Source organism: Rhamphochromis longiceps, linkage group LG18 (genome assembly GCF_057381845.1).
Source record: "Rhamphochromis longiceps isolate RC_006_pf linkage group LG18, R_longiceps_female_GT1.1, whole genome shotgun sequence".
In the NCBI taxonomy this organism is placed as follows: Eukaryota; Metazoa; Chordata; class Actinopteri; order Cichliformes; family Cichlidae; genus Rhamphochromis; species Rhamphochromis longiceps.
Genome location: NC_140574.1, coordinates 26,306,017 through 26,331,267, shown reverse-complemented (window position 1 = coordinate 26,331,267; position 25,251 = coordinate 26,306,017). Strand labels below are relative to the sequence as shown.

Genomic DNA, 25,251 nt, shown 5'->3' with positions numbered 1-25,251 from the left:
AAACCGTCTGTTTTGAAGGCCTGTTACGATAGCGACTTTTTGTTGGTCGGTATATTGCCCCATAAACAATTGCGACAAGTTATGTCATTGTCATTTTAAGACCATTTTATGTCTTTGAATGTATAATCATAATATAACACCATAATAATGCAAGATCTACACACTTTCAATTGACAAACCAACATCTAATTCTTAAAGTATTTAGATCATTGAAATTAGGAATCAAAATATTAGATACCTTAAAAACTTGAATAAATAGTAAATTTTCTAACAAATAGAAAACAATGTTATTTAATGTTATTGTTTTGTTATCATTATATTTTATTTTTGTAAATATAATGGCGGATAAATTACATCATCAACAATTATTGAGGTCATGTACATGTATTGTGTGTTAAGTCGATATATCGATTATTGTGATAGGCCTACTGTTTTGGTATCATAACGAGCTTGTCAAACATGCATGACCACTAAACAATGTCTAAGCAGTAGTATTGGTCTGAATGACAACAAACATAACTAGTGTTTTGGAAAATCTGTTAGAAAACAGTTATTTCAATAATTATGATTAGCATGTGACACAGACACCGCATAAAAAACTACAACAACAAATACTTACTTTAGGAGGATGGGGGAGGGCAGCATGAGGTTGAGACTTTGACATCTGTAAAAAACAAATTCATGTATTACAAACAAGTCACTTAAAAATACATTAATGTGGCAGACTGTTCCCTGTTCAGATGCAGTGTATAAGCACAATCAGGGCTGTCACAACAATGGGGTGGGGCCAAGTGGCTGCAACCCTAGGTACAATGTGCAGGTATATATAATTACATATAATATATGTGAATAAAGCAAGAATCTGTTTAGGTTAGTCACTGTGCTGACTGATGCTTGCTAGGTTTATATGATTGCAAACTGCACAAAAACAAGAACAGCAACAACATTAATGACAATGACAAACAAAATTACTTACATTTATGTAAATCTCACATTAGGAAGATCTGCATTCGATTTCATGGGCTGAAATAAATAGGCAGAAACATTACTGCTAAAAAAATAAAAAACAAAAACTCTAAAAAGCCTAAAAATGACTTAAAAAGCAAGGAAATGTGGAACATTGTAATTAGCGAACATTAATAAAGCATAACTGTTCTTTGTTTCTAACCTTGGTAAGTACTCTGTAGCCAGAAGGAGAGGTAGGATTTCTGTGAAAGCCAAATTAAATGTGAATAGGCTTTGATAGTTATTGAGAAGGCAGAATAATAAGAAAAGGCAAAAGTACGTCACAATATAATTAATTAAGTTACATATTTTGATTACCAAATTATGGAAGCGTGGAGCTGCCACCCAGGCAAAAGAAAAATAGAGCTGTATCACGTTATGACGTGAAATGTTTATTGTTCTAACATTATGCTTTTCATGTTTGTATAATATAATATCACGTTATTATAATATACATAATTGTCACGTTCGCACAATATTGTACGGACGTGATAATTATGTACATTTTTCGTACAATGTTGTTCAAACATGTTGTTCAAACATGATAGTATATTGTTAGAACGATAAACTTTTCACGTTATAACGTGATATACTTATATTTCTCTTTTGCCTGGGTGGCAGCTCTACGCTTCCGTTCCAAATACACGAGAATAAAGTAATATTATATGGGAAAAGGCACCTGCTAGCTTGATGATGGAGGCTTCTTAGACTGGCCACCCGCCTTGGCTTCTTGTCGCCACTCCACGAAATAAAGGTCCGTTTCCTCCATGCCGGCTAATTATTCATCCTCATTAAAATCTCGTATATGTTCAGTTGGCAGAATTGAGAATTTTACATCTTCCAACCACTTAATTAACGCGAACATAATCGGCTTGTTTCTTCCTGTCTCCTGTATCCGGCCGTTCCTCTCGCTGTCAGATTTCGCGCCTCAGAGACGTCGTTATTTTTCAAAAAAAAAAAAAAAGAAGAAAGAAAGAAAGAAACAGCAACAACTACTAAAGAGAGTTTTTGCACGTTCATTGCACATTTGTGGGAATGTTTAAATATTTAATTTTTATTAATTACTTTTCATTATATCTTTATTTTTTAAACCACCGTGGCAATGCGCATGCGCATACACTCCTGCACGCAAAGGGCTTTGGAGTTGACGTAATGTCGCAATGCATTGTGGGAGCGCAGCACCATCTTGGCAGGTCACGAATCAAAACAAGATTGCTACGAACCATTCTGAAACGTAGCTCAAAAGAAAATGACGGTATAGAGACAGATTCTGTCCAGATGCAAAGAGACGGTACTTGATTGTTGAAATGTGGACCCGTATGAAATATAGCCGTGGAGTAGAAACCCTGAAGACCAAACCGCTATTGACTTAGCATGATCTACTCTCATACCTTGTCTGTGGAGTCAGAGCATACACGGCGCACCAATTTCGCAATTATAAATCTCTGGAGGCGCACATCCAATTCACCAAGGACTGGGTACAAGATTTGGCTATTTTTAAGCCTCCACGTTGTGAGTACGCCGTCATTCAAGCAAAGGTAAGTCAGCTTGAGTACTGCGAGTAAAATGCGTTTGATTCCCCCCAGCATTCAAATTAGTGCTAGCAAAAATTCATTCGTGAGGGGGAAATTACAGTGAGAACATGTAGAGGCTCTGTTAGAGGGATAACATAGTGAGTTCAGTGCATTGATGTGACATTGTCCTGAAGGATTTAGTTATTCTTTATGGTTAAAGAAATTGCCCTAATTAATTCATATTTATTATAAATAATCCTAATTACACATCTTGCTTCCTTGTTTGTGTCCTGTGTCACTAAAAATACATTCTGTTTTAGTTTTATACATTGATTAATGACCTGCAGAATCTGCTTGTCATATTAGGTGTCCATAGTTGTCACTTAAAGTCGAACTTTATGTTTTCTCCCTCTTGAAAGTGATGACATCCTTGCATTACATACTTTAGGTTCATTTTTTGCTGATAGGTTTCTAAAAAGAAACATGCAGATTTAGAATATAACATGCAGCGTTCTATAGATGGATACATAAAAACACTTTATTTGTTACATTTATGATAAATGGATTTGAAAGTAAATAAAACACATTTGTGTCGGACTTGGCTTATTAAAGTTCTTGTCTTTAAATGAACTTTGTCTGTGTGTGTTTTAGGTCCTGCACTCTTAAAGACTGAATTGCAGCATTGCAGCCACAGGTCATTGTGAGCATCACAGGGAAGGTTGAAGCCGCCCACTGCAGCTGTATGGCTAGAGTCGTGGAGACTTGCAGCCATGTCACTGCTCTTCTGTTTAATGTAGAAGCAACAGTGAGGATCTGTGGCACAAGGACTGTTACAGATGAACCTGCATACTGGGTTTTGCTGGGTAATATGACCAAGATACAGCCAGAGGTTGGCCATAAGATAGACTTCTCCTCTTCAGCTGCCCAAAAAAAAGGTTCTTGATCAAAACATAAACAGACCATTCGTTGTGACAGGTAAAAGAAGCCATCCTCAAAAAAGAAAAGTTCCACCTGCTACTGTGGAGGAGTTGGATCAACTGATGGGACAATATTTTTCCAAGCATAGTTCTGTTCTGAATAACCCATAATGTTTTAATTTAGGGGCCATGTAAATACTTTGCATTTACTGAATATGTACTTACTAAATACCACTGTTCAAAAGTTGAATAAAGAAACAAAGAAATGTTTGCCTATTTTTAATTAAAAGCACTTTGTCGAACATCACATCAGTTACAATGTAGAAAAAATGTTATGTATAGTTTACAAATGACAAAATGTTCACATAAAATCATGACAGCATTTGTATAATATCACCCACTACTAGCATTCTGTAATTTACTGTCTCTTTTGAAAACTTATCACTACATAAACAGCACAAGACTTAAAAGTATTTAACAAGAGCATTTTTCCCTGGTTTTACTACCACACTGGGGCACATGTTCACCAAAATGCAGCAAACCTTTGCCATCTTATCCAGGAAGGTCACCTTTTTACCCTCACATGGAAGAAGTAATCTGATTGGCATGGTGGTATGTAGCATGTAGTTTGAAGCAGGGATTTCGTAGTGCCCCATGTGTAGTGTTGGAACCCAGTCAGGATTTGTTTCATTCATTTCATAGGCTGGTTTGTTGCAATAATGCCAAATAATTAGCAACTCTATAAATGGAAGGTAGTTCTGCATGTTTGTTCTAAGTTTGTGCTATTGAAAATAAAATTAACAGGCTATAAAGAATAATATGAACTTATTTAGAACTTACCTGAATGAAAATACTGGAGCACACCAACAGATATCTGTGGCTGGTAGAGAACTGAATATCAGCTCGTCTCGCAGCTGCTATCCAGGCTAGACGCCTTCTTTTGGTAACATCCAACACATAAGCTCCCTCATGATGTTTCCAGGTGAGGAAACAATGAAAAGAGAGCCTGTTTTCAAGCTTATTCCTTTGTCGGTAGTGCAATCTAACATTACAACCGACCACACAGCAAGCATTTGTTTGGCCTGCTAATATGGCGCCTTGACCAAAAATCCTGGCTACGCCCCATCCCGTAAGATCACGCTCCAGAGCCCTATTAACGTACGGATCTAGAAAGAAGACGCTGCATTTTTAACTCTGAGGGAGATGGAGAATGAGCCTATTTCCAAAACAGTGGAGTGTGTTCCTTTAAGTACTAAATTGTATATATTGTCAAAAACTAAAGTGTACATAGCAGTTGTTGTATCTTGTTTACTGTATCACTGACAGATAATTTCAAAGTCAATGAACGCTACATTATAGTGAGATATTGTGTAATGTGAAATACTGTAAGCAAATGAATAAACAACCTAATTCGTGATAGACCTTTGACTCTGTTTTGTTTGAATCCAACTGTTTTTTGCAGATGTGCATAAAACATGTTACTTTTAGTATTGTTATCATTATCATCATTATTGCACTAAATATATTTTAAATAAAGGATACTTTGATATACATTCTACTGTAAGGTTGGAAATGTATTTTCTTCACCCTAAAATATGTTTTGAAATGTATTTTGGTTTGAAAGAAATATATTTTCAATTTCAAAAATATATTTTTTTGGAGCATCACAAATACAAAATATATTTACCATATATTTGAAATATATTTTGGCCAGGAAAAATGTATTTTTTTACCGTATGGGTTTGCTTAGTCCCTTCCATTCTTAACGACTTTAACTGTAAACTGTAGTTTTCCACACTCAACTTTTTGAGTCCATCAGCTGGGTACTTATAGTGCACTCTGAACATGTACTCAAATGATCACGTGTAATTATGGAAGTACAGCAATTTTTGACACAGCATTTGTGTGCATATTAGCATAGCATTTAGCTCACCCTCATAGAGCAGCTAGCATGGCTTTAGACATTATGATGTCTAAATTTATTATATAGCAGTTACCAAGGATTAACAAAAATATGGATGATTTGCAAACAGCATGCTCAATGATTCTAAGACATTTCTGCTATTATTATTATTATTATTATCATATTACTGCCCTAGTTGGGTGTCACGGATTCTAAAGTAATACATTACATTTTTCTGTGTTGCAGAAGTGTGACATATTAACTACATAATAGCAAGAAATAACAATCCACAGAGCTACCAGTGAACCAGACGGACATTTTCTTAAGCTGTGCAAATCAAAAGGGCAAAAAATGTCAAACTTTTGCCAGGACAGCGGTGAGTGAGCGCGACAAGCAATTTATTCCTGCAGATTATGCAGTTTTCTGTCACGTTATACAGATAATTTCAGATTCTGAATTTTACTTATTTCCCATTGGGCTTTTACATAGATTCAAAGTTGCCTAGTGCAGCTTTCACAGCACCACTAAACAGCCATTTCATCTCCCAAGCAGTCTGGCAGACTTTCTGCATTCAGCACATTTAAAAGTCGGGCTCCTCCGTCGGCCCCCGCTCCCTCCCCCTGGCCCCAGCTGTCCCGGTCATCGCTCTCATCTGTGTTTGATTCGTACTCTGATCCAATCCCAGATTCCCTGAAACGAAGCAACTCCAGGGCTCCCAGGACCTGCTCCCCCAGCAGCGAGCTTTCATCGGGGGCCCCGTCGCTGGGAGTCTCCCCTGTGTCCTGTCCCTGTTCCTGGCTGTCTGCCGCTCGGGAAGCAAAGCGGAAGCACTCAAGCCTAACTCCGCTGCTGCTAAGCCCCGAGGGGATGGTGTCAGCGCCCATGGTGCCTGGAGAGCAAGACCTGGGCAGGACAGAGACCCAGGCACTATTGCTAATCTGAAGCTGGGACTGAGCTGCTAACAGGCCTGTAGATGACGAAGGGGTGGGGGGTTCATGAGGAACGCCGGGAGGCTTTGCACGAAATGTGATCTCCAGAAGACTGTCCTGGGAACCCACTGTGGAAAACAGAAATGAGAAGAGATCAAATATGACATATTTATAATGGATTAAGCAAAGAACAAAAGATATTTCATTATCACATATAAACAGAGATGCAGATCATGTAAGAAGAGGGGACTGGTCAAAGCTGAGATTACAAAGAGTGGGATGACGTCTGTGCTGGAACGGGAGAACGGGGAGCGGTACCCTCTAAGAGGGCTGTCATAGTATAATTAACTGTGTGCCAGAAGCAGGAGAGAAAACGGAGTAGAAGAACATGAGCGCAATGGGAAAGAAAGAAACTAATTAAAAGTAAAGAAAAATAGGGAGAAATTTTAACGTTTTTATTACAGATTAGATTGGAGGTAAACAGGAAGATTAAAGGCAGCCAAATAAAAATCTACACTACACTTTAAAGGAGAAAATGATCTGAGTGGAAAGTCAATTACAAAAGTGTATTAGCCACTCACTGGATGTTAACTGGCCCGCAGCTTTGAGCTCCAGCTCCTGGATCTGTTTGACCAACAGGGAAATGTGCTGCAGCAGGTCTGTGTTCTGCTGCAGCAGCCTCTGCACTCTGGCCTGGGCTTCAGTCCGAGCACACAACTCCACCGACAGCTGTTCCTGCAAAACATTTACCTAAACACACACACAGACATACAACTTTTAAATGCCACTGCCCGGGAATATTAAGTGTTACCTGAAACTGTTCAAAGTTTATGTAAAGGTTTAGTGTCTGAAAGCGCTCTGTGAATTTCATAATCATAAATACAGATACTCATGTCCTGTTTCCTGGGAGGTTTTGATAATTTTTTTATGTGATCAGGAAGTTTTGTGTCAAACAGCCTTTGCTCAGTTACATTAAGTAAAGCACATTTAATTATTGAGCATATTTTAACCCCGTAACATCAAGCAGATCATATTTTAGACATATACCTCTACATAACCCAGAATAAAGACTCATAAATGCAAATCTTTTCCTTTAAAAAAATGTCCAGAAGGTTCAATAACCACTCCACTTTCAACAAATTACAATTTTTCTGCCAATTATTTCAGGGTTTCGGCTTTAAAGGGTTAAAACAACTGATGCTGGTATGCACACAGGCAGGTGAATTCTTCAAGGCTTGTGATTTTTTATTAAATGAATCACAGCTGATGATTCAGTGCACAAAAAAGAAAAAAAAACCCTGTGTGCATCAATACAGTTAGTGAGAGTTTCATCACAAAAAGGAAGAGAAGAAAAAAATTGTGCGATAGCGTCACAGTGGCATGAGATCACCTGCTTTAAAAATACTTGGGATATTTTTAGCTTCATTTACTCAGCACTTATGGGTCGGAACACACCCCTTTTTAAATGCAAGCTTCATTTCGATCTCAACTGCACTTCCGTGACGTTTTAATGGCGCTACCTCGCGTGGTTTCAACACCATCGCGCTGACAAGATCTGTCCACAGACAGGCAAACACACATAAACAGCTGCTATACTCAAAACTGCCGTTGTGGAAGTTTGCACTACGGTAAAATTTTCCATGAACACATTTTCCCATTAAGAGACTCACACAAACTTAAAAGGTGAAAATATCTTCTTTGAGGTTCCAGAAGGGGAAAATTACCTGCGCTGAAGCTGCTAGTGCTTGTTGTTCCTGCTGCTGCAGTTGTTTCTGAAGGAAGTGGACCTGGTGCTCTGCAGAGCAGGATCCCCCTGCTGCAGCATGAGCCAGCACAGAGGCTCCAAGGATGGGCGAGCTCAGCAGAAGAGACGGGTTATCAGATACCTATAATGAATAATAAAATGATGGTCATTTAGGCTCCACTACTTCTATAAGCTGAGTTGAAGTACTTTCACTAGTCATTCACTACACACATAAAGACTGCTATCTACAAACTTTGACAACCACTATGCTGGGATCAGACTACACAGTATTTTTGTAGGAGTAGGCAATTATAGACTTGTTTTGGCTTTTCCTGACCGAGAGACATATAGGAGTACACACACACTCGGGATCAAATCAACGTTTCCCAAGAAAAGAATACAATCGGACAACGGCAACCAAAGTAGCTCTTTTGATTCCTCTCTCAGTTCCCTCTGTCCTCCTACCTGTGAACTGGAAATCCATCTCAGCATATCCTCATGAAGGATGTCTCAAATCCTAAAATACACCCAGAGGATGGAGGAGTGAGGAGAGATGAGTCTCACAGGAGGAGCTATGATTGAAGCTGCACAGCTCTATCCTTTATGGAAGTGATTTTTTATTAGTGACTCGTGAAAAACACTCAAAGGGACAAAGCTGGAATATACAAAACCTGAAGGGCGTGAAGAGGACTCCTGAAATAAGTAAACGCTGTTATGCTTATCTGAGATCGTGGAATAGAGCAGTAGGTTTTAACAAAATCATGGACAAATGATCCAGCAGTGTTATACATCACATTTAAGTGAGATTGCTTTTAAATTACTGAATCTGTCAGAATCTGACTGATGTAGGAGTTTTAAAACCGACAGCGAAACAATATTTGGTGATTTAAAAATCTGCCACCTCAACACCCCCGTGTGTGTTGGGGACAGCTCTTTCATTATGCTTGCTTTGTTTATGCTATATACTGTCTTCAATTACAGTTGTGTAGAGTATCTTATTCTTATTCTATTCCAGTGTTCACTAATTTTTGCTATATAACTTTGCACTGTCCACTTTCTGCTGTAACAAAACAAATTTCCCACGTGTGGAACTAATAAAGGTTATCTTATCTTATCAATGATGTTTTAGACAATGTCCAGTTTGCTACCTGGTTGCCTGTCCAAGTGGATCCCACATACCTTGGTTGTATTACACTAATGCATTAATAGAAGAGAGATAGTTAGACAACAGTGTAATTGTCTGGAACTACTCTTCGGTTATTAAAGCGGTTGTGTTTTTAAAACCTTTGAAAGAGGAGTGAAAGAAGCTATCAATGTCCACTGTAAACAACCATCTTTGAACGATGACCTGGATGACTGAGAACCTTCACAGACAGATAACTACAGCCCAGCCCAGGCAGCAATATATTGACGACTAACCTTGTATTGTGGATGAATTATCTCAGTTGTTCTCCTGACTGAAGATTGGACCGTTTAGTGGAAACAAAGTTAGCGTTCATCCTCCAGCTTCACTGTGCTAATGTGTTTATATTATGCTAGCCATAGCTAGCCACCACGTAGCACATCATTATATACCAGCTAGCCCAACTTCAGTAACCCTCCAAACGTCACTGCTGTTTAGTTTCCTGTCTTCATTTATGTTGGAAGTGATAGCAGAGCTGTACGTTTAAATTTTTTCAGAAATCACTCAGTCAGACAATAGTATATTATGTTTAGGTGGAAACTAGCGAGCTAACGCCCTGCTAACATCTAACTCCACTAAACTTCATAAATTCTGTTTTCATGGATGCCTGGATTTTAAACTTAATTGTTACACCTGGTAAAGCAGCAACACTGATTATTTTATTAAAGATGAAAGAATTTATACAGTTTGTAACTCTCAGTGATGCCACAGTGTTTGTTTGACTTTGGGACCTGAAGCAGAGTTTGGACCCGAAAACGGGTAATGACATCAGACTTAAACATCGGATATCAGCCGATAATATTGGTCTGCCCATGAATTGGCTTTAGCTTTTATCCATTATGCCACATTATACGAGGCACACTGGTAAGTTGACATAGGGCTGCACGATTTTGCATAAAATGAGAATCACGATTTTTTGGCTTAGAATTGAGATCACGATTCTCTCACGATTTTCTTTTCCAGTATAAATATTTATTGCGCTTATTAACTGCACATCAACTTCGTAACAGTTGAGACTGAACATAAAAACAATAAATAAACATAAAAACAACAAATGTCTCACGTTTTGTTGTTGCCGCAAAATGTTGTACTGCTTGAAATTCTGTCTCCACCGTTGCTCGACGCTGCGTGTATAGAGCAGGTAGTGCAACAATAGAAAAATAGTTGCGGGACGGCACTGTGTAGCGTTTGTCTAGGGTGTTGATCATTTTCCTAAATCCCTCGTTTTGCACAGTGTTATCTTTGGTCAGGTGATAAGTAATAGCCTCCGTAATTTCTTTATGCCTGCGGGAGTTCGACGGGTATAGGGAAGCGCTGTATAAGGTTCCCGTTATTGATGTTTGGGTGGTTGACCGGGACGGATTTTCTCCTGTCACTTTCTCGTCATCCCTGACGTGCTCTCCGTTGTTTTTTCTGTATCACGTGGTATAAGGCTCCGCCCTTGTCATTTGTTGAGCAGGAAGAGTGAGCGCTTGTTTTCATGCAGAGTACGTCCCGAATCAAAATGCGGTCCAATCGTCGTCGTCTTTTTTTGTTTTCTTTTTTTTTTTTTTAAATCGTTGTCATTTGGAAATGAGATCGCACATAAGTATGAATCGAGATCGCGATTTTCTAACGATTAATCGTGCAGCCCCAAGTTTACACTCTGGTTTCTTTCCGGACACGAATAACCAACCTGTGTTAAGCTGATATGTTGTAGGCTGAAGTCGGCATTAGCCCCTGACATCAGGAAGAAACAGAGCTTGGCCACAGACAGAGAACAAAGTATAAGGCAGCAAAACCCACAATCCTACGTGACTAATAGCAGAAAGAAAAAATATATGAAAGTTTGTATGTGTAAAAGCATGTCTACAGCAGTGGTTTGAAAGCCTCTCTTTGCCAGTCTGAGCTCCTCAGGGAGGAAAATGCAAAGAGATGCTGCACTGACAGCAAGGAGCCTGTGTGCTTTCATCCCAATGGAGAAATCCGCAGATGGTTTCTTAGATATCCTCACTGCTTGATGCTTAGGGTGTCTACAAGGAATTTTGTGATGATCTCTTAAAATGTGTGTATAATGTGAATCCACTTTTACTGCTCAATGCTGCTGAAGTGCAGGCAGGTAGAGTGAAGTGCAGCAAGCCTGGAGCGAGCGAGAAAGCGATCAATGCAATATCTACCACGCCAAGTTGCATAAATGAAGAAAATATCAAAGTGGGAACTGTATTTCACAGCAAATAAAAATCAATAAACGCTGCTATTCTGTTGAAGTTGCTGCTGATGGAGAATTCTGTAGTGTTGGCTGTTCTTCTGTAAACTCTCTACTACTTGGTGTTTGATTTTTTCTTTGAGGTCCTGACGACAGGCATGAAATTTACCAACATTTTAGAGCTGAAGATTGAATTATCTTGAAGTGTGTGAGGCACTGTGATAAATCAAAGTCTAATATTTAGACTGGCATTTTTTTTAACATAAGCATGATAATTATACTGTAAAGAAATGACCTTAGTCCAATAAGAATAAAAAAAATGTGAAAGCAGTGCTTTAATTAGGGTTTCTATAAATAGATGTGTATTGACTGTATGGGCCGCTGCTGCTGGGGTGAATGACTCACATAATTATGCTGGAGTGCTACAGCAGGAATTGTTGACATGAAAGTCTCATCTGTCAAGAAAAAGATGGGAAATCAATATGTTGGACTCCATTGTCATTAACACTTCACTGTGAAGGACACTTGACCTTCAGATTACAAACACAGGACTGAGACAGGTTGCACGTGAGACCTGATGAAATGCTGCAGGAAAATGAATAACGCAAAAACTATGACGCTTAAATTCCCTTGTTCTTGGGTCATTGTGCAATTAGACTTAATAACTGTTCGATTCGAACCAATTAACACCTCATCAGAACAACACCGGTTTTCTCTCTTGTGAGTAATAAAGCTGACAGTTCCTCAGAGACTCGGTGGGAAAATGAGCAGACAGGCAGATAGCAGAGAGCGGCTTGTCCGACATCACAGGACGAGCAGAGCAGCACTTAGAAATCCTGGCTGTGATTTCATCAATAAACCATATGATCCTATCAATATTGAAGAGCCCGTCTTCACAAGCAACCCTTAAAGACATGATTGCTTACAAGACCGCACATCCCTCTGAGCTCTGAGCCGTTTTCTGATCTTCTTTTGAGCTTTTATGAGGACAAACTTTAAAATTAGCAAACTACCCATCTGTGAGCTGTGGGACTCCAGGAAGCACTGAATAATACAATATTTTTGACTTTTTTTAAAATCCCATCCATCATCTATATATTTTGGTAACCTAATTCAGGATTAACAAATGGGTGGATGGACACTGGGCTTGAGGTGGCGTCGACTCTGGTCATCAGTTAATTTGCATTCATATTCAAACTTAAGGATAATTTATAGCCGATTAACTAATCAACATTTCTGGAGGAAACCAGAGTTACAGCCACTCCTACCCATAGTTAACATGCACAAGTTGCTTCTGCTCACTCCTAAATATCTCAGACCAGTTCTTCTAAAACATGGATGTAACCACAGTGACGTCACACTTTGGTACTGGATGCATTTTGAAGCTTTATTTTGTTGGCGTTTTGGCCATTGTCCAGTTGTTTTTTCTTTTCTTTTACCTTATATGAGAGGGTGCAGTGCAAATTTACCAGCTAAAAATGTACATTTACCTTTACTTGGGTAGTAAGCCATATTCATAAACTGTATGGCTGCAATGCAGAGACACAAATATCTGCTTTTACTTTTGTCTTTGAGATACTGATGTCAAATTTGCTTCCTTTCATATAATTCCCTTGTATTTACTTTCATGCTTTAAATTAACCGTAAATATTTAACTGTAAATAGATACCTTGCTTGTATAACTATCTAGTTTGGAGGCTCAGTTTGTGGTTTAGTCTGCTGGGACACATGTGTGTCCCCCACATATCTGTTAATTAGTGCTATGTAATAGACTAATGAAATATTAGACTTTTATTCTCCAAAACAGAAGCACAAACGTATCGGATGGTTGCTATCACACAGCAAGGCATAATATTAATATCGGAATAGTCCAAATCAATAATCAAGGCGAATGAGTCACAATTTTTTTTATTTTTTTTTTACCACACTCACACTTTCTATTCAGGGGGAAACTATCCAGGGACAAAACACGCTGTACCAGTCTGTAAACATGTTTTTTTTATGCTGTAAAGCTGTTATTTCAACATGGCAGGATCGGGGGCTCACTCCCTTTGGAGGTAGCCTCCAGTGGCACCAAGAGGAACTGCAGTTGGCTTGATTTTTCAAGAGATGAAAATGCCCCGTTGGTATCAATGAAAAAAGGTTTTACAGAAAAAAACAGGAGAGCGGTTTTCTAGAATATGTCATGGCCTGAATCAGCTCATTGGCATTTAAAGCTATAGACAATGGAGCCAAAAACCAGAGGTATACCTCTGTGAAAAATTAAAGATATGTTGGTATTTTTAACAATGAAACTTGAAGGATGGGAACGTGCTTGACGTATTTTAACTAAACTAAGGTACAAAATAGGAGAAAAAGTCCCTTTTTTGTTCTGCACATTCTGATTTAAAGATCATATTTTGTGGTTACCTGACTTCAAGAGTATAAGATCTGTGAAAAACACTGCCTACAAATACAATATGATACTACATACTGTTTTAAATGTGTCATATCTAAACATGACTTCCTATAACATCCTGGGCTATATTCAGAAATTTGAGAAAGCTCCACCCACATTATTATAGCATTATTATAATAGTAGTATAGTGTAGATTACTATAGGTAACTTGCCCTTGGTTATTTTTCTAACAGTAATCCTAATGAAATGCTTACAAGACAAAATAATTGTTTATTAATAGTAAAACTGACTCATTTATAGTTCTTTATTATAGTCATTTCAATTTTATTTATACATCTCCTAAACTCTCACCTAAAGATGCTTTACACTGCAAGGCAGAGACCATAAAAAGAGAAAAGAGAACACCTCAGCTGTCTATGAGCGTGAAGGAAAACCTGTCATGGTTCTGGGTCCCTTTGACCCAGCATTTTGAGTTTCTTTTGTTTTAGTGATATTTTGTATTATGTTTTAGGTTCAATAGTAGTCTTAGTCTGTTTTATATTTTCTCATATTCCCTGTTTAGTTCCTTGATTATTAGATTCCCCCTTGTGTCTTTGTCCACTGTGTGTCTGGTTTCCCTCCTTGTGTTTTATTCTATGTTCCCCCCGCTTATCATGTTTATCCGTGTTTCTCCAGCTCGTCATATCGCTCTCGTGTTCCCTCGCTACCTCTTGTCTGCCTTTCCTCCACACCTCTGTCAAGCTCATGTTTCCTGTTTTATTGTAAAAGACGTGCGTTCCATGTTCAGTGTGTTTAGTTTTTGCTTTCCTGGTCTCGTTGTGTCTAATTCGTCTCAGCTGAGTTTCCCATGTGTTTTCTGTTCCCTCGTCATTCCCTGTGTATTTAAGCCTTCCCTCTGTTCAGTGTCATGTTCTCCCTCATTCCCTGCCGTGTGCTCTGCCTACCTGCCTCTTTAGTCTCATGCATATTCTAAGTTTAGTTAGTTTTGCATTTTCTGCTGTGTTTTTGAGTTCAGTTTTGCCTCTGTGAGTCTACGTTTGGGTCCTATCTTTCCTGCTTTACACGGCCAGTCCATGACAAAACCTTCATTTTAACAGGAAGAAACCCCCAGCACAACCAGACTCAGGGAGGGGGGCATCTACCATGACCGGTTGGGGATGAGAGGAGGAAGACAGCAAAAGACACACATTGGGAAAGAGCCAGAGTTTAAAATTAATTACTAAAAATTAAATGGACTAAATGCAACTTGGTGTATAAATACAGGAGATGACTGAAGGAGAAACGGTCAGTGCATCATGGGAAACCCACCCATGTGCCATATCCATCCATAAATAAAATGTAAGTGTGCCTATATCATCTCCCTGCAGGATTTCTGTGTTTCCATGTTTCATAACAGCGATGCTGAAATGATGAAGGGCAACAGTACCTTTCCATCATTACCAAGAGCCTCGTCCTTTTTACTCTTCTCCGGGTCTGATGATGAGACGCACTCAATGCTCTCCTCTGTAGTGGCTTCAAGGTCTGTCTCCTCTGACAATGCAAACCTCTTCTTTGCTGCAGAGACCAGATGCACAGGATGGATTGTCATGCTTTATAAAAAAATAAATAAATTGTGCTTTAAAGTTCGCAACATATCTAGAGGCAGTGACAGCAACAGTGTCGGCTGGCAGCAGCCCACACAAAAAAGGGCTTTGATCAGTGGGCTCGCACAACTAACCAAAACCAATTTGCAGCTTCAACATTCAACGTGGCAAGTTGAAAAAAAAATGGAGGAGGATAATGACATCTTTTCACACAGAGGTGTGCTCAACTGCCACTGTTTGATTCTGCCTCACTCCGAGTTTTAGCTTGTATAACAGAGAAAGCGAGAGAAACAGGAGTCGCAGGCCTGTGTGCGTTGTGTTGTGTGACAGAAGCAGAACGGGAAGACGTGAGAGAGAAGGGAGTGGTTTTGCGGATGCAGATTTGTGTGTTTGCGTTTGTCGGTGTGAGTCACCTGGCACCGCCTGCAGCTCCTCCGCCTTCCCCTCCTCATCCTCCTGCTCGTCGTCTTTCTGTTGCAGGGTCAGCTGGTGACACACATCAAACGCCTGACCCACTGTCCGCACAATCCTCATGGCCTGAGACTGTGAGAGGGGGTGGGGTGGAGACACCAAGAAGATGGTGTGTGTGTGTTGAAGTTTTGAGAGAACAGCAGCAGGAGGCCAACGAGGGTGGATGCACAAATGAAAGTACACAGTTGGGGAGAAAATGAGGCCCCAGAGGAGTTGCACAGGAAGAAAAGCGAATACAGAGAGAGCGAGTGTATGAACATTGTGCACAGGTAACGAGAGAGAAGATGAAAAATGCAAGCAGGAGGAGGAAAGGGAATATTGGGGCAAAGCAGGAGGTGAAGGCAGACGGAAACGGAGGGAGGAGAAAGAAAACAAATTAGGACAGCAAATGCTGGGAGGACTTGAGCTGCTTGTCCTTGTGTATCTCTTTTGTATACATGCTGCTGTCACAGCGATGATTGGTGTAGTTCAGGAGCAAGTAAATTTGATGGCAGAGTGAAGATTAAGCCATTTTTAGTATAGGAGGTTCAATTTAATTTGAATTAGACACAAATATTAACTACTAAGATCTTTTTAGTTGGGTCGCAGGAATGGCGCTACAGTAAGGACTACAACTCATCTTAAATGTTTGGTAACTGTGCTAGGGTTAGGATCTGATCTGAAGAAAAAGCCATTAGAGATTAACCCTGACATTTACAAGCATGTCCTAAAACTTGATTTTCCACTAATTACAAACCCTAATTATACACAGGAGGAGAGACGCCCAGAGAGTTACAGAAAAAATTACACAGTATTAACCCTCGGTTGAAAAATGTCGACTATTTTACTGTAATCTCTTTGTTTTATCTCCACAGTTAGCTGGAAAGGGTTGCATATTGAAACAATTGAAATATAACACACTTAGCTCTGAATGATGTGAAACGCCACGAATGTGGGAAGTGAAATGACTGGCCTACAATAAGCCTCTTTGAATAGAAAAATAAAAATCAAGCAAGTACAAATGTACATGCTGGCATCAAAAACGAAAGAAATTCCATCCATCCATTCTCTTCCGCTTATCCTTGTTAGGGTAAGCATGGAGAGTGGGAGGAAGCTGGAAGAGAGTACACGGAAAGAACCCAGCAGTGCTCATCACCGCGCTGCCCATGATTAGGAATATTATTCTCAGTTAATTATTAACTGATAAATGGTCATATTCACGATTTCTTGTGTATAACTGTTTTCACTGATGCACATTCAGATCAAAATCTGTTGTATGGTGAAACATCGAACACGGAGGAAAGCATCAAGTTAAATAAATAGTTAGTTTACACGTTGTTTTTAGTCTTAAGAACAAACAGCTTAATGCTTCTTTTTCTTGATTTTTTTTAGGTTGTCAGAGCCAGATCTGCATTTGTCATCTGTCCATATTTGTCTGTTTTAGTGTTTTAATAAAAAAAACCCCAAATGGTTGCAAAGTGGTTTAGCTCAACAAGAGGAGAACTGCAACAAGTGTCATGTGTCAATATTTGATTCATGAGTTTTCCAGACTTCTACATCATCAGTGTTTCAAAAATGCAACCATATATGGCAATACGATATAAAAGGCGAAAAGAGTTTGTACAACTCTGGACTCTCTTAGGCAGCTTTCTTGTAATTGCCTTAAGTATTCTTCAGACATTCAAAGCTCTTCTTTGGATGTTTCTGCCTTTTGTTCTGTTCTCTGTCAACATGCTCTCACACTGCTTCGTTAGTCTGTTGAGGCCAATCCATAACTGATGGATTGGCCTCAACATGTATTTCCATTCATTCTTTTGCTGCATTGGCAGTACGTTTGGGATCAGTGTCATGTTGAAAAATGACACCCGATGGCGCTGTTCTGCATTCATAAATCCATCAGTTTTGACATGCTCTCCAACAGCACAGTCACAAACTGTGACAGAGCCTCCACCGTGTTTTACAGACTGCTGTAGACACTCACTGGCTACACCACTCTCCTGACCTCATCTGTGCAGATGCATCTCTCAGGTCCTCTGTCAGGCCTGTCCTGGTTTTTTTCTCTATTTCTTAAAGACATGACTTTCAGATGTTGTTCTACTAAAGATTTTTTCCTCATGCCAAGATATCAAGATAACAAGTTTTCAACTAATAGGTCTTTGAAAGCTTTTTTTCAAAAATACTATTTCATGCCTGTCAAACTGTGCTATGTTTGGTATTTTAAGTAGATTCAGCTAAAGAAATGGGTGCTAAAGCTAAAGTTTTGGGTTTTGCAACTGGCTGCTAATAACAAAGTGGTTCATCCTTTGAGCTATGTGTCTTTTTAATTTTTGGATGGCTCAACAAACCAAAAAAACAACACTTCTCTGAGTGAAAACAAGTGAAAAAGCAGCCTTTGGAAAGCCTGGAGATCTATCTATCTACAGCTCAACCTCGCATTTCTTTTTCCATAAAGCCTTAATATGCAGTCCAGAGGCAGCAACCTTAAACCACCGGAGTTAAACTTTATCCACCATATCCTTCCCCAGTCTCATTACAGGTGACGCTTTCCATATTGAACAGTGGCACAGAAATGCATTTATTGATATCTGCCTCTAGAGGACCATCCTGCCTCCAGGCATTCATTTTAAATTTCAAGGCAACTCGAGCTTGAAAGTAGTTCAATCAAGTGAAATAGCAATATAAAACAGCAAAAGCAAAAACACTGTAAGAAAATTTGTCATATTTCTCAATCGATACAGAATTTAATTCTTCTTTAAAATTGTCAGGTTAAACTGACAGGCCTCCGAGGGCTGAGCACAAAAGGCTGTGTTGGTGTACCGAGCTGACATCGAAGCTTTGCTACGCTGCAACATGCCGTGATGAAAATAAATCAAATCTCCTCTTATCAGCTGGTCCATCTCCTCCTACTCAGCACACATGCTTGGCCTGCAACAACCAGATAAGGCTCAACAGCCCCAAGGAGGTAGAGAAGCACCACAGACCATGTCTCTAACATTGTGATGTGTATTTGGTTCAGCTGTAGTGAAAATGTCTTTAAGCGCGGAGCGAAAATGCCCCTTTTTCTTTTCGCTTCCCACCAGAACGATTAGTATTCAGCTTCACTAAGCCACTGTCTGTCTGGTATCCATGGTGAAGGGATGGGAGTCAACCTCAGTGATGCTCAGTCTTTGTCGTGGAGGAAAAATTGACACTGCTTGATATGCAGATATGTGGAGAAGAACACGCCTCTCATTTTTCACAAGTTATTTACTAGCACAGCCATTGGGGTCTGATTCTAGAAGTGCGCGCTATGGCTATACATCCCTGAGATTACAGACATGAACGCTATTAACAGATGCTTCAGAAGCTGAACTGGAAATGCAAATAAATGTGCTTTTGTTGATGTTAAAAAAGAAAAAAAATCTGCAAAAGATGTTTGTCTATTTCTGAATCGCTAAAACAGTAAAACACTGGAAAATATACTTTCAGTCATTCGCTCAGAGGTGGTTTTAGATGGGAAGACGGACAGAACCATCCAGTTTTTTTCACGTCAACTTAGCCTTTCACAGAGATTGAAGACTGGGAAAAAGAGAGTCGACATGTTGCCTCTAACAAAAAGGGGAAAAAAAACCCTACAAGCCTCTGAGCAGTGCTCTGATTAACACATTCTGTTTGTATCTTGTTTAATCAGCACAAAACTCAGCGCGTGACGTCACAGCGCCCACAAGACGAGCAAGCCGAACAGCCAAAAAAAAAAAAAAGTCCAAATGAACGGCAGCTGTCAAGTTAACATTTCATTTATCTCTGGAGTAAACAAACAGCACGCCAATTAGCGAGCTTCAGAGATCCTGGCAGGGTTAATTCTGTTTCCACTGAATAGAGTTTGGCTTGCTGCTTCCCTTATTTCTGTGAAGCTCTATCTTCAGGTAAATGGTATCTTTGCCCTCATCAGACTGTGAGCCAGAGAGTTTAGGAGCCTCCTAAAATGACCAAATTGTTAGCATAGAGAGCTATTTGCTAACAAGGTGAACTGGTGAAGATATTCTGAAAGCAGCCTTTAAATAATGCAAACTAACCCTTTTTGTGCATTTGTGAGGAAAATGAAGGAAATGGAGACTCGGTGGCTAATTGTCATTTTTGAAAGTAACGTCTGTTAACAGGAGTAGAAATATTAAGATGCCTGGTTAATGTCGCTAACATTACCATTATCTCCAGAGAGGAGAGGAGAGGGCTAAATTGTAATGAAAGGTAATGTGTCATTTATGTTTGCAGTAGTTTTGGGATCTGTGAGCAGTGAGGCTTACCTTTCTCTTAGACTTAAACACGTTGCAGCGGAAAATGTTGCTCTGTCCGTCTCTGGCTATATAACTGAATATCTTTAAGTCTTGAGCATCATGTGAGACGTAAAAGATCCTGTTGAGGCAAGAAAACATGTCAATTTTTTTGTAAATTGGGTGTTTGATTGAGCTGGTTTTTAATGTAAAGTGCTCATTTTTCTCCCTGCTATGTAGCTTTTTTTCCTCAGTAGAAAACGCTGCCACTAAACAGCCTCCAAGACCTTGTTTTGTAATCCAGGCCTTTCTTCTGGGACTTATTTAGGTCACTATGGCTACGTTCACACTGCAGGTCTTAATGCTTAATTCAGATTTTTTGATCAAATCCAATTTTTTTGTCTGCTCGTTCACACTACAAATAAAATGCGACAGCAAACGCGCTCTTGTGTGAATGCTCAAAGCGGCCCGCATGCGCAAAAGAAGACGTCGCACTGTCTTGTGTCAGTGACGTAAAAGACGGATTTAATGTGACATGACTGTTCAAACAGCAGTCGCTTTCAAAAACATCGGATATGTATCGGATTCAGTACCACATATGAAAGTGACCCAGATTGGATTTGAAAATATCGGATTTGTGCCGTTCACACTGTCATACCATGATCGGATATGGGTCACATAGAGCAGCGGTCCCCAACCCCCGGGCCTCAGACCGGTACTGGTCCGTGAGTCGTTTGGTACCGGGCCGCGAGAGTTGAGGCTCAGGTGTGAAATGTATGGTTTTCAGGGTTTTTATCGGTTTTCAGCGTTATTTTGTTATCGTTTTTATTGTTAACTTGGTTTTCCTGGGTCTTTTCACGTGTGTTATGAATAAATCTTATTTTTTTCGGTACCGGTACTAGTTTTATTTTGTTTTATTTATCCGCGACACCTTGTGTTTCCTCCTGGTCTTGAACAGAGAATTTTTCATATGCAAGCAAATGTATGAAGCGCTACACCGCTTACTGTAGTTTAACTTTAAAGTTTCCACATAAACCTGAGATATGTATGAACCAGCTGCTCTGCCCTGCTAATGACCTGATTTATTTTTTAACCCTATCAAAAATCACATAAAGTTAAATCGCTTATGCTGATTTAGGATCTGACAAGTAAAATGATCACTGAGAGAAAAGTTAAAAGCCACACGCAGACTTCATTTTCACCAAAGTTTTATGATGGCAGCTCTTAAAATATGAGCCTGCATTTCTTAGCTTTTGTCACATCAAATGAGGAATGAGACGTCTGGACTTTTCGAGAGATGGGTACTAAAATGAAGCTTTTCGTTGCACAGCCTGACAGGGAGGTTGTGTTTTGGATGCATGTAAACATATTCCAGCAGAGCGACATGTACACGTTGTTACAGTCGAGAGGGCCCACCTGTGGATAGGATCCTGTGTCACCAAGATGGTGTTGTCGTCCCACGACCACCCTTTTCTCTGTTGCAAGACAAAAATCACACAGGTTCACGCTGACAACTGTGACTTAAAACAAAGATGTCATTCAAGGTGCGAAAACAAGTAAATGGAAAAATCATATGTGGTTGTGCAAGACCGACCTTCCTCTTTTTGCGCAAAATCACTTTGACGAAGTCAGTAGATACGACAATGTTGACCTTCTTTTTCTTTATGTTCTTCAACTTGAATTCATACTGTGAAGGAAGAATAGATAGAATAAACAACAAATCCAAAAGTTGAATCAAAGCAAACTGATTACAGTACTACCCGGTCTGACTCGCATTAAATATATTTATGGTCCTGCAGAGATGGAGCTCGATGAAGCGGAGGGATCACACAGACAGGAGCTATCTTTTTTCACTGTCTTCTTCCCCGGAGGAAAACTGGGATGGCGTAAACATCGAGAAACTGTCAGTTTCTCTTTCTGGGAGCTTTTTAAGTTTTCAAAGGCTGACTTCCCAGAGGGAGGCGGACATGTGTGGGACGCTTTCATCCCTCTGCTTGATTAACAGTGTGTCCTCCAAATCTTACAGTCATAGGATGTAGGGTAAAAAACAAAAAACAGAAAGATTTGTATGAAATAACATGTTTGGCTTTGAAAACACAAAGTCCAACATCAGATTATTAATTGATCAGATAAGGTTTGATGAAATCACTCTCCAGCACACACACAGTTGCCCAGCGTGTGCAGCAGGCTTGGATATTCTCTGTCAAGTTTCCTTTGGTTTGTGTAAATATGAGAACACAGAGCTTTCTCTTAGTTTCATCAGAAACTGGAGGCGGAGCTGATTTTAGTCCAGAGAGGTTTGACCATGCAAGCCTGCGACCTGTGTCCTTGTCATCTGGTCTTGTCCCGTTAATGCATCTGGTTGTTGCTGTGTGAGTTTTTTCCCCACATGCAGGCTGGATGCAGGTGCTCAGGTGAAGGACATTGATCTCTGTGGTGTGTGTGTGTGTGCAATCCAGGCTAATGCAGCTCTGCATAAACCAGGACCATCCATCTCCGCACACGCTGCTGTCAGAGGGAGATGAAGCGTTCGCGCCACGTTTTCACGCACATGAGCCTGAAACTAATTCACGCTGAAACCGCCCCCGAACAAAATAATGCTACAGGTTGTGGAAGCTCACCTCTCGTCTTACCCCCTGAGCCACTGCGAGTGCTTTAAGGACAAGTTAGCTTTTGAATATTCACAGTCTGTCTCCCCCAGAAGCAGAGACTATTAATTACTGTGTGATAACAGAGTTCAAAAACAGCCCGAGCGTTTTACAAACCTGCTTTTATGTTATCCATCTTAATCCCACACACATTTACAATCTTTTTTTTTTCCAGTTTTATTGTATTTTCATCATTTGTCTCTTTTTGCCTCGTTTGCCTTCTTATTATCAGTTTGTTTCAAAGACTTAGAGCAAAGCATTTCACAGTCTTTTAGATAGGAGCTTTGTAGTAAATTAACATTGTCTGCTTAAGCACAGATAAATAAAAGCTAAAATGCAGGAGAAAAGCCTTCAGCGGTTGGATTGCTTTGTGCATTGTGTGGGTTTCTCTCTCTTCTTTCTCCATTTGAGCTGCTCTGTTGAACGTGTCTGTCATTTTCTCCAAAATGCATAAAAGCAAGTTTAGAATCTACTTTCTAAAAATGTGCAAACACACACACACACACACACACTACTGGGATGCCTGAAAATACAAGGGGAATCCAAACACACACAGCATCCCTACATCTTTGCCAGTGTGATCAAATGTCCAGCATTGCCCACTGTATGGGATGCTGGATCAGGATTAAGTCTTTCCTTGGGTGTCACTGGGGAGGCGGCCGATCTCCGAGTGACACCATAAACTTGGTTGTTAGATTAGATGCAACAGCTGACAAGCAGCTAAATCCTTTCCTCCCCGAGTGTCTCTGTCACACTGCAGTGATGTTTAATGACAAGGCCGCGTGTTGTTTCCAGCGGCCTTGCATGATCGTAACAAAAGGAGGCTTGAAGGATGTTGTTTTTTTCCCCCTGATGGCATCAAACATATCCCTGTGCGCCATGTCTCTCCTCAGCCAGAAAATCCAAGCTGCCCTATGAATCCTGCCCTGATTTAAACTGCTCCTGACGGCCCACTGAATCTGCCCACTGTGTAGTTTTACACAGACAGGTCATTTATGTGTAAAGAGGGGACGCCGAGCACAGAGAAAGGAACTTGTGAGGAACGTGCACAAAGACGTGCAGCGAACGTCACCAGTGTTTCAAAGTGGGTTTTGTCAAAGAGGCAAAGTGTGTGTGCTTCAGGGAAATCTTACTCTGATTCTCCTCATTGCTGCAACTATCTCCATTCGACTCCCGGGGCGGCCCACCTCCAAACTGCCTATGTACTGCAAAACATAAGAGAAAGGTTTAAAGACGGGATTGTTAAGGAAGTGAATACTTGGGGAGTGCTGGGATGACACACTGTCTCCTCTTTAGATTGAACCAGTGTCAGCAGATTTTTTTTTTACAGTTTTGGATAAGCAGACAACTACGTATAAAATTGTAATTACACTGCACATTATTTTTTCAAGCAAATATCAAATATAGACGATTCTACCTTCTCAGATTTGGCAATTTGCAGTTTTTAATCTGTCTTACATTACATAAAATTATGAATTTGGCTATATAAGTGTTGGTCAAAGAGGACAACACATCCGAACAAACTATGTGGATTTTTTTACAGATGTTATTAGTGCAGACCAGAGACAAAACAGTAAAACTTAAAGAACTGTTCATAATTCCCACAGTGCAGTCAGTCTCATTCATCTGCACTAAACCAAAACTTTGTATTATCCTTGAAACAAGATTATGAAAATGAATTTTAAAAAATGATAAAGTCATAAAGGGAAATTTAATATAAAATATAAAATTATTGCATGATCAGAAGACGCAACAATAAACTAACACACACAATTATGCAAGAAAAAAAAAGAAAAAAGAAATATAAGACGACATCTGAAACCCAAGAAGCCCACATAACAGTGTTTAGCATATTAGGACTCGCTGGTCTTCAAGCCTGAAATGCTGCCCAGAAAGTACAATCTGTTGCAGAGGCTTCTTACCTTTGCCTCGAAGCACACCCCATGCTTAAACACCTCCTCGTTGTGCATGGGGATCCTCAAATCTTGCGCGTCATCCACTAAATTGTACTTGGTTACTCCTGGCATCGCTTTAATTTTAGCTCACTTGCTCCCGACACTTGTTTTACGACAGCGGTAGAGACCTGCAGATATGCGCATCTCCTCCGGCGCTCTTCCCTCCGCCCTCTCATCGGAGAGACGCGTCACTCCGGAGGTCATGCCGTGGGCGAGGCGCCACGGTCGCGACCGAACGATTGGTTGATGGGCTCAATTAATGTGTTAATCGGCGATCGGTGAGCGGTCTCACTGGCCCGTTTTTTTTTTAAAGCCGGGTTGAAGCGAAGCACGACTGAGGAGCAGTACGCGTCGCCACCGCCGGGGACCCGGTGACGCACGGATCTCAACACTGGATCGTTTTCTTCTTCAAGTTCCCTCAGAATTAATTAATGACTCACTGTCTGCACGTGTACTAGCTATTAAACTGGATGCATGACACCTAATAGATGGAGAAATACTCAGTGGTGTGTAGGTTATATCAGCAGCTGCTGCTGGTGTTTGGTTGTGTGACATCTAGCGGCATCACAGGGAACAAACAAAACCCT

General features: G+C 40.1%; 1 protein-coding gene and 1 long non-coding RNA gene across 2 annotated transcripts in view; both read right to left on the bottom strand.

The window, feature by feature from the left end:
- Positions 1-1,956, bottom strand: part of LOC146648471 (uncharacterized) — a 3,581-nt gene extending 1,625 nt beyond the window's left edge. The window contains exons 1-4 of the long non-coding RNA XR_014908491.1: positions 1,685-1,956; positions 1,169-1,208; positions 977-1,023; positions 620-664 (exon numbers count right to left, since the gene is read on the bottom strand). This is a non-coding gene — a long non-coding RNA (uncharacterized LOC146648471). The remainder of the gene's footprint in view (positions 1-619; positions 665-976; positions 1,024-1,168; positions 1,209-1,684) is intronic.
- A 3,227-nt stretch (positions 1,957-5,183) lies between these two features.
- On the bottom strand, positions 5,184-24,811 carry LOC146648470 (carboxyl-terminal PDZ ligand of neuronal nitric oxide synthase protein-like). The gene is made up of 10 exons (XM_085389401.1): positions 24,632-24,811; positions 23,843-23,914; positions 21,656-21,748; positions 21,478-21,536; positions 20,095-20,203; positions 15,775-15,904; positions 15,205-15,332; positions 7,993-8,154; positions 6,850-7,018; positions 5,184-6,396 (listed from the first exon to the last, which is right to left on the bottom strand). Exons 1-10 carry the CDS (start codon positions 24,734-24,736, stop codon positions 5,864-5,866), a joined length of 1,560 nt encoding a protein of 519 aa, XP_085245527.1. The 5' UTR covers positions 24,737-24,811; the 3' UTR covers positions 5,184-5,863.
- Between the last annotated feature and the right edge of the window lie 440 nt (positions 24,812-25,251).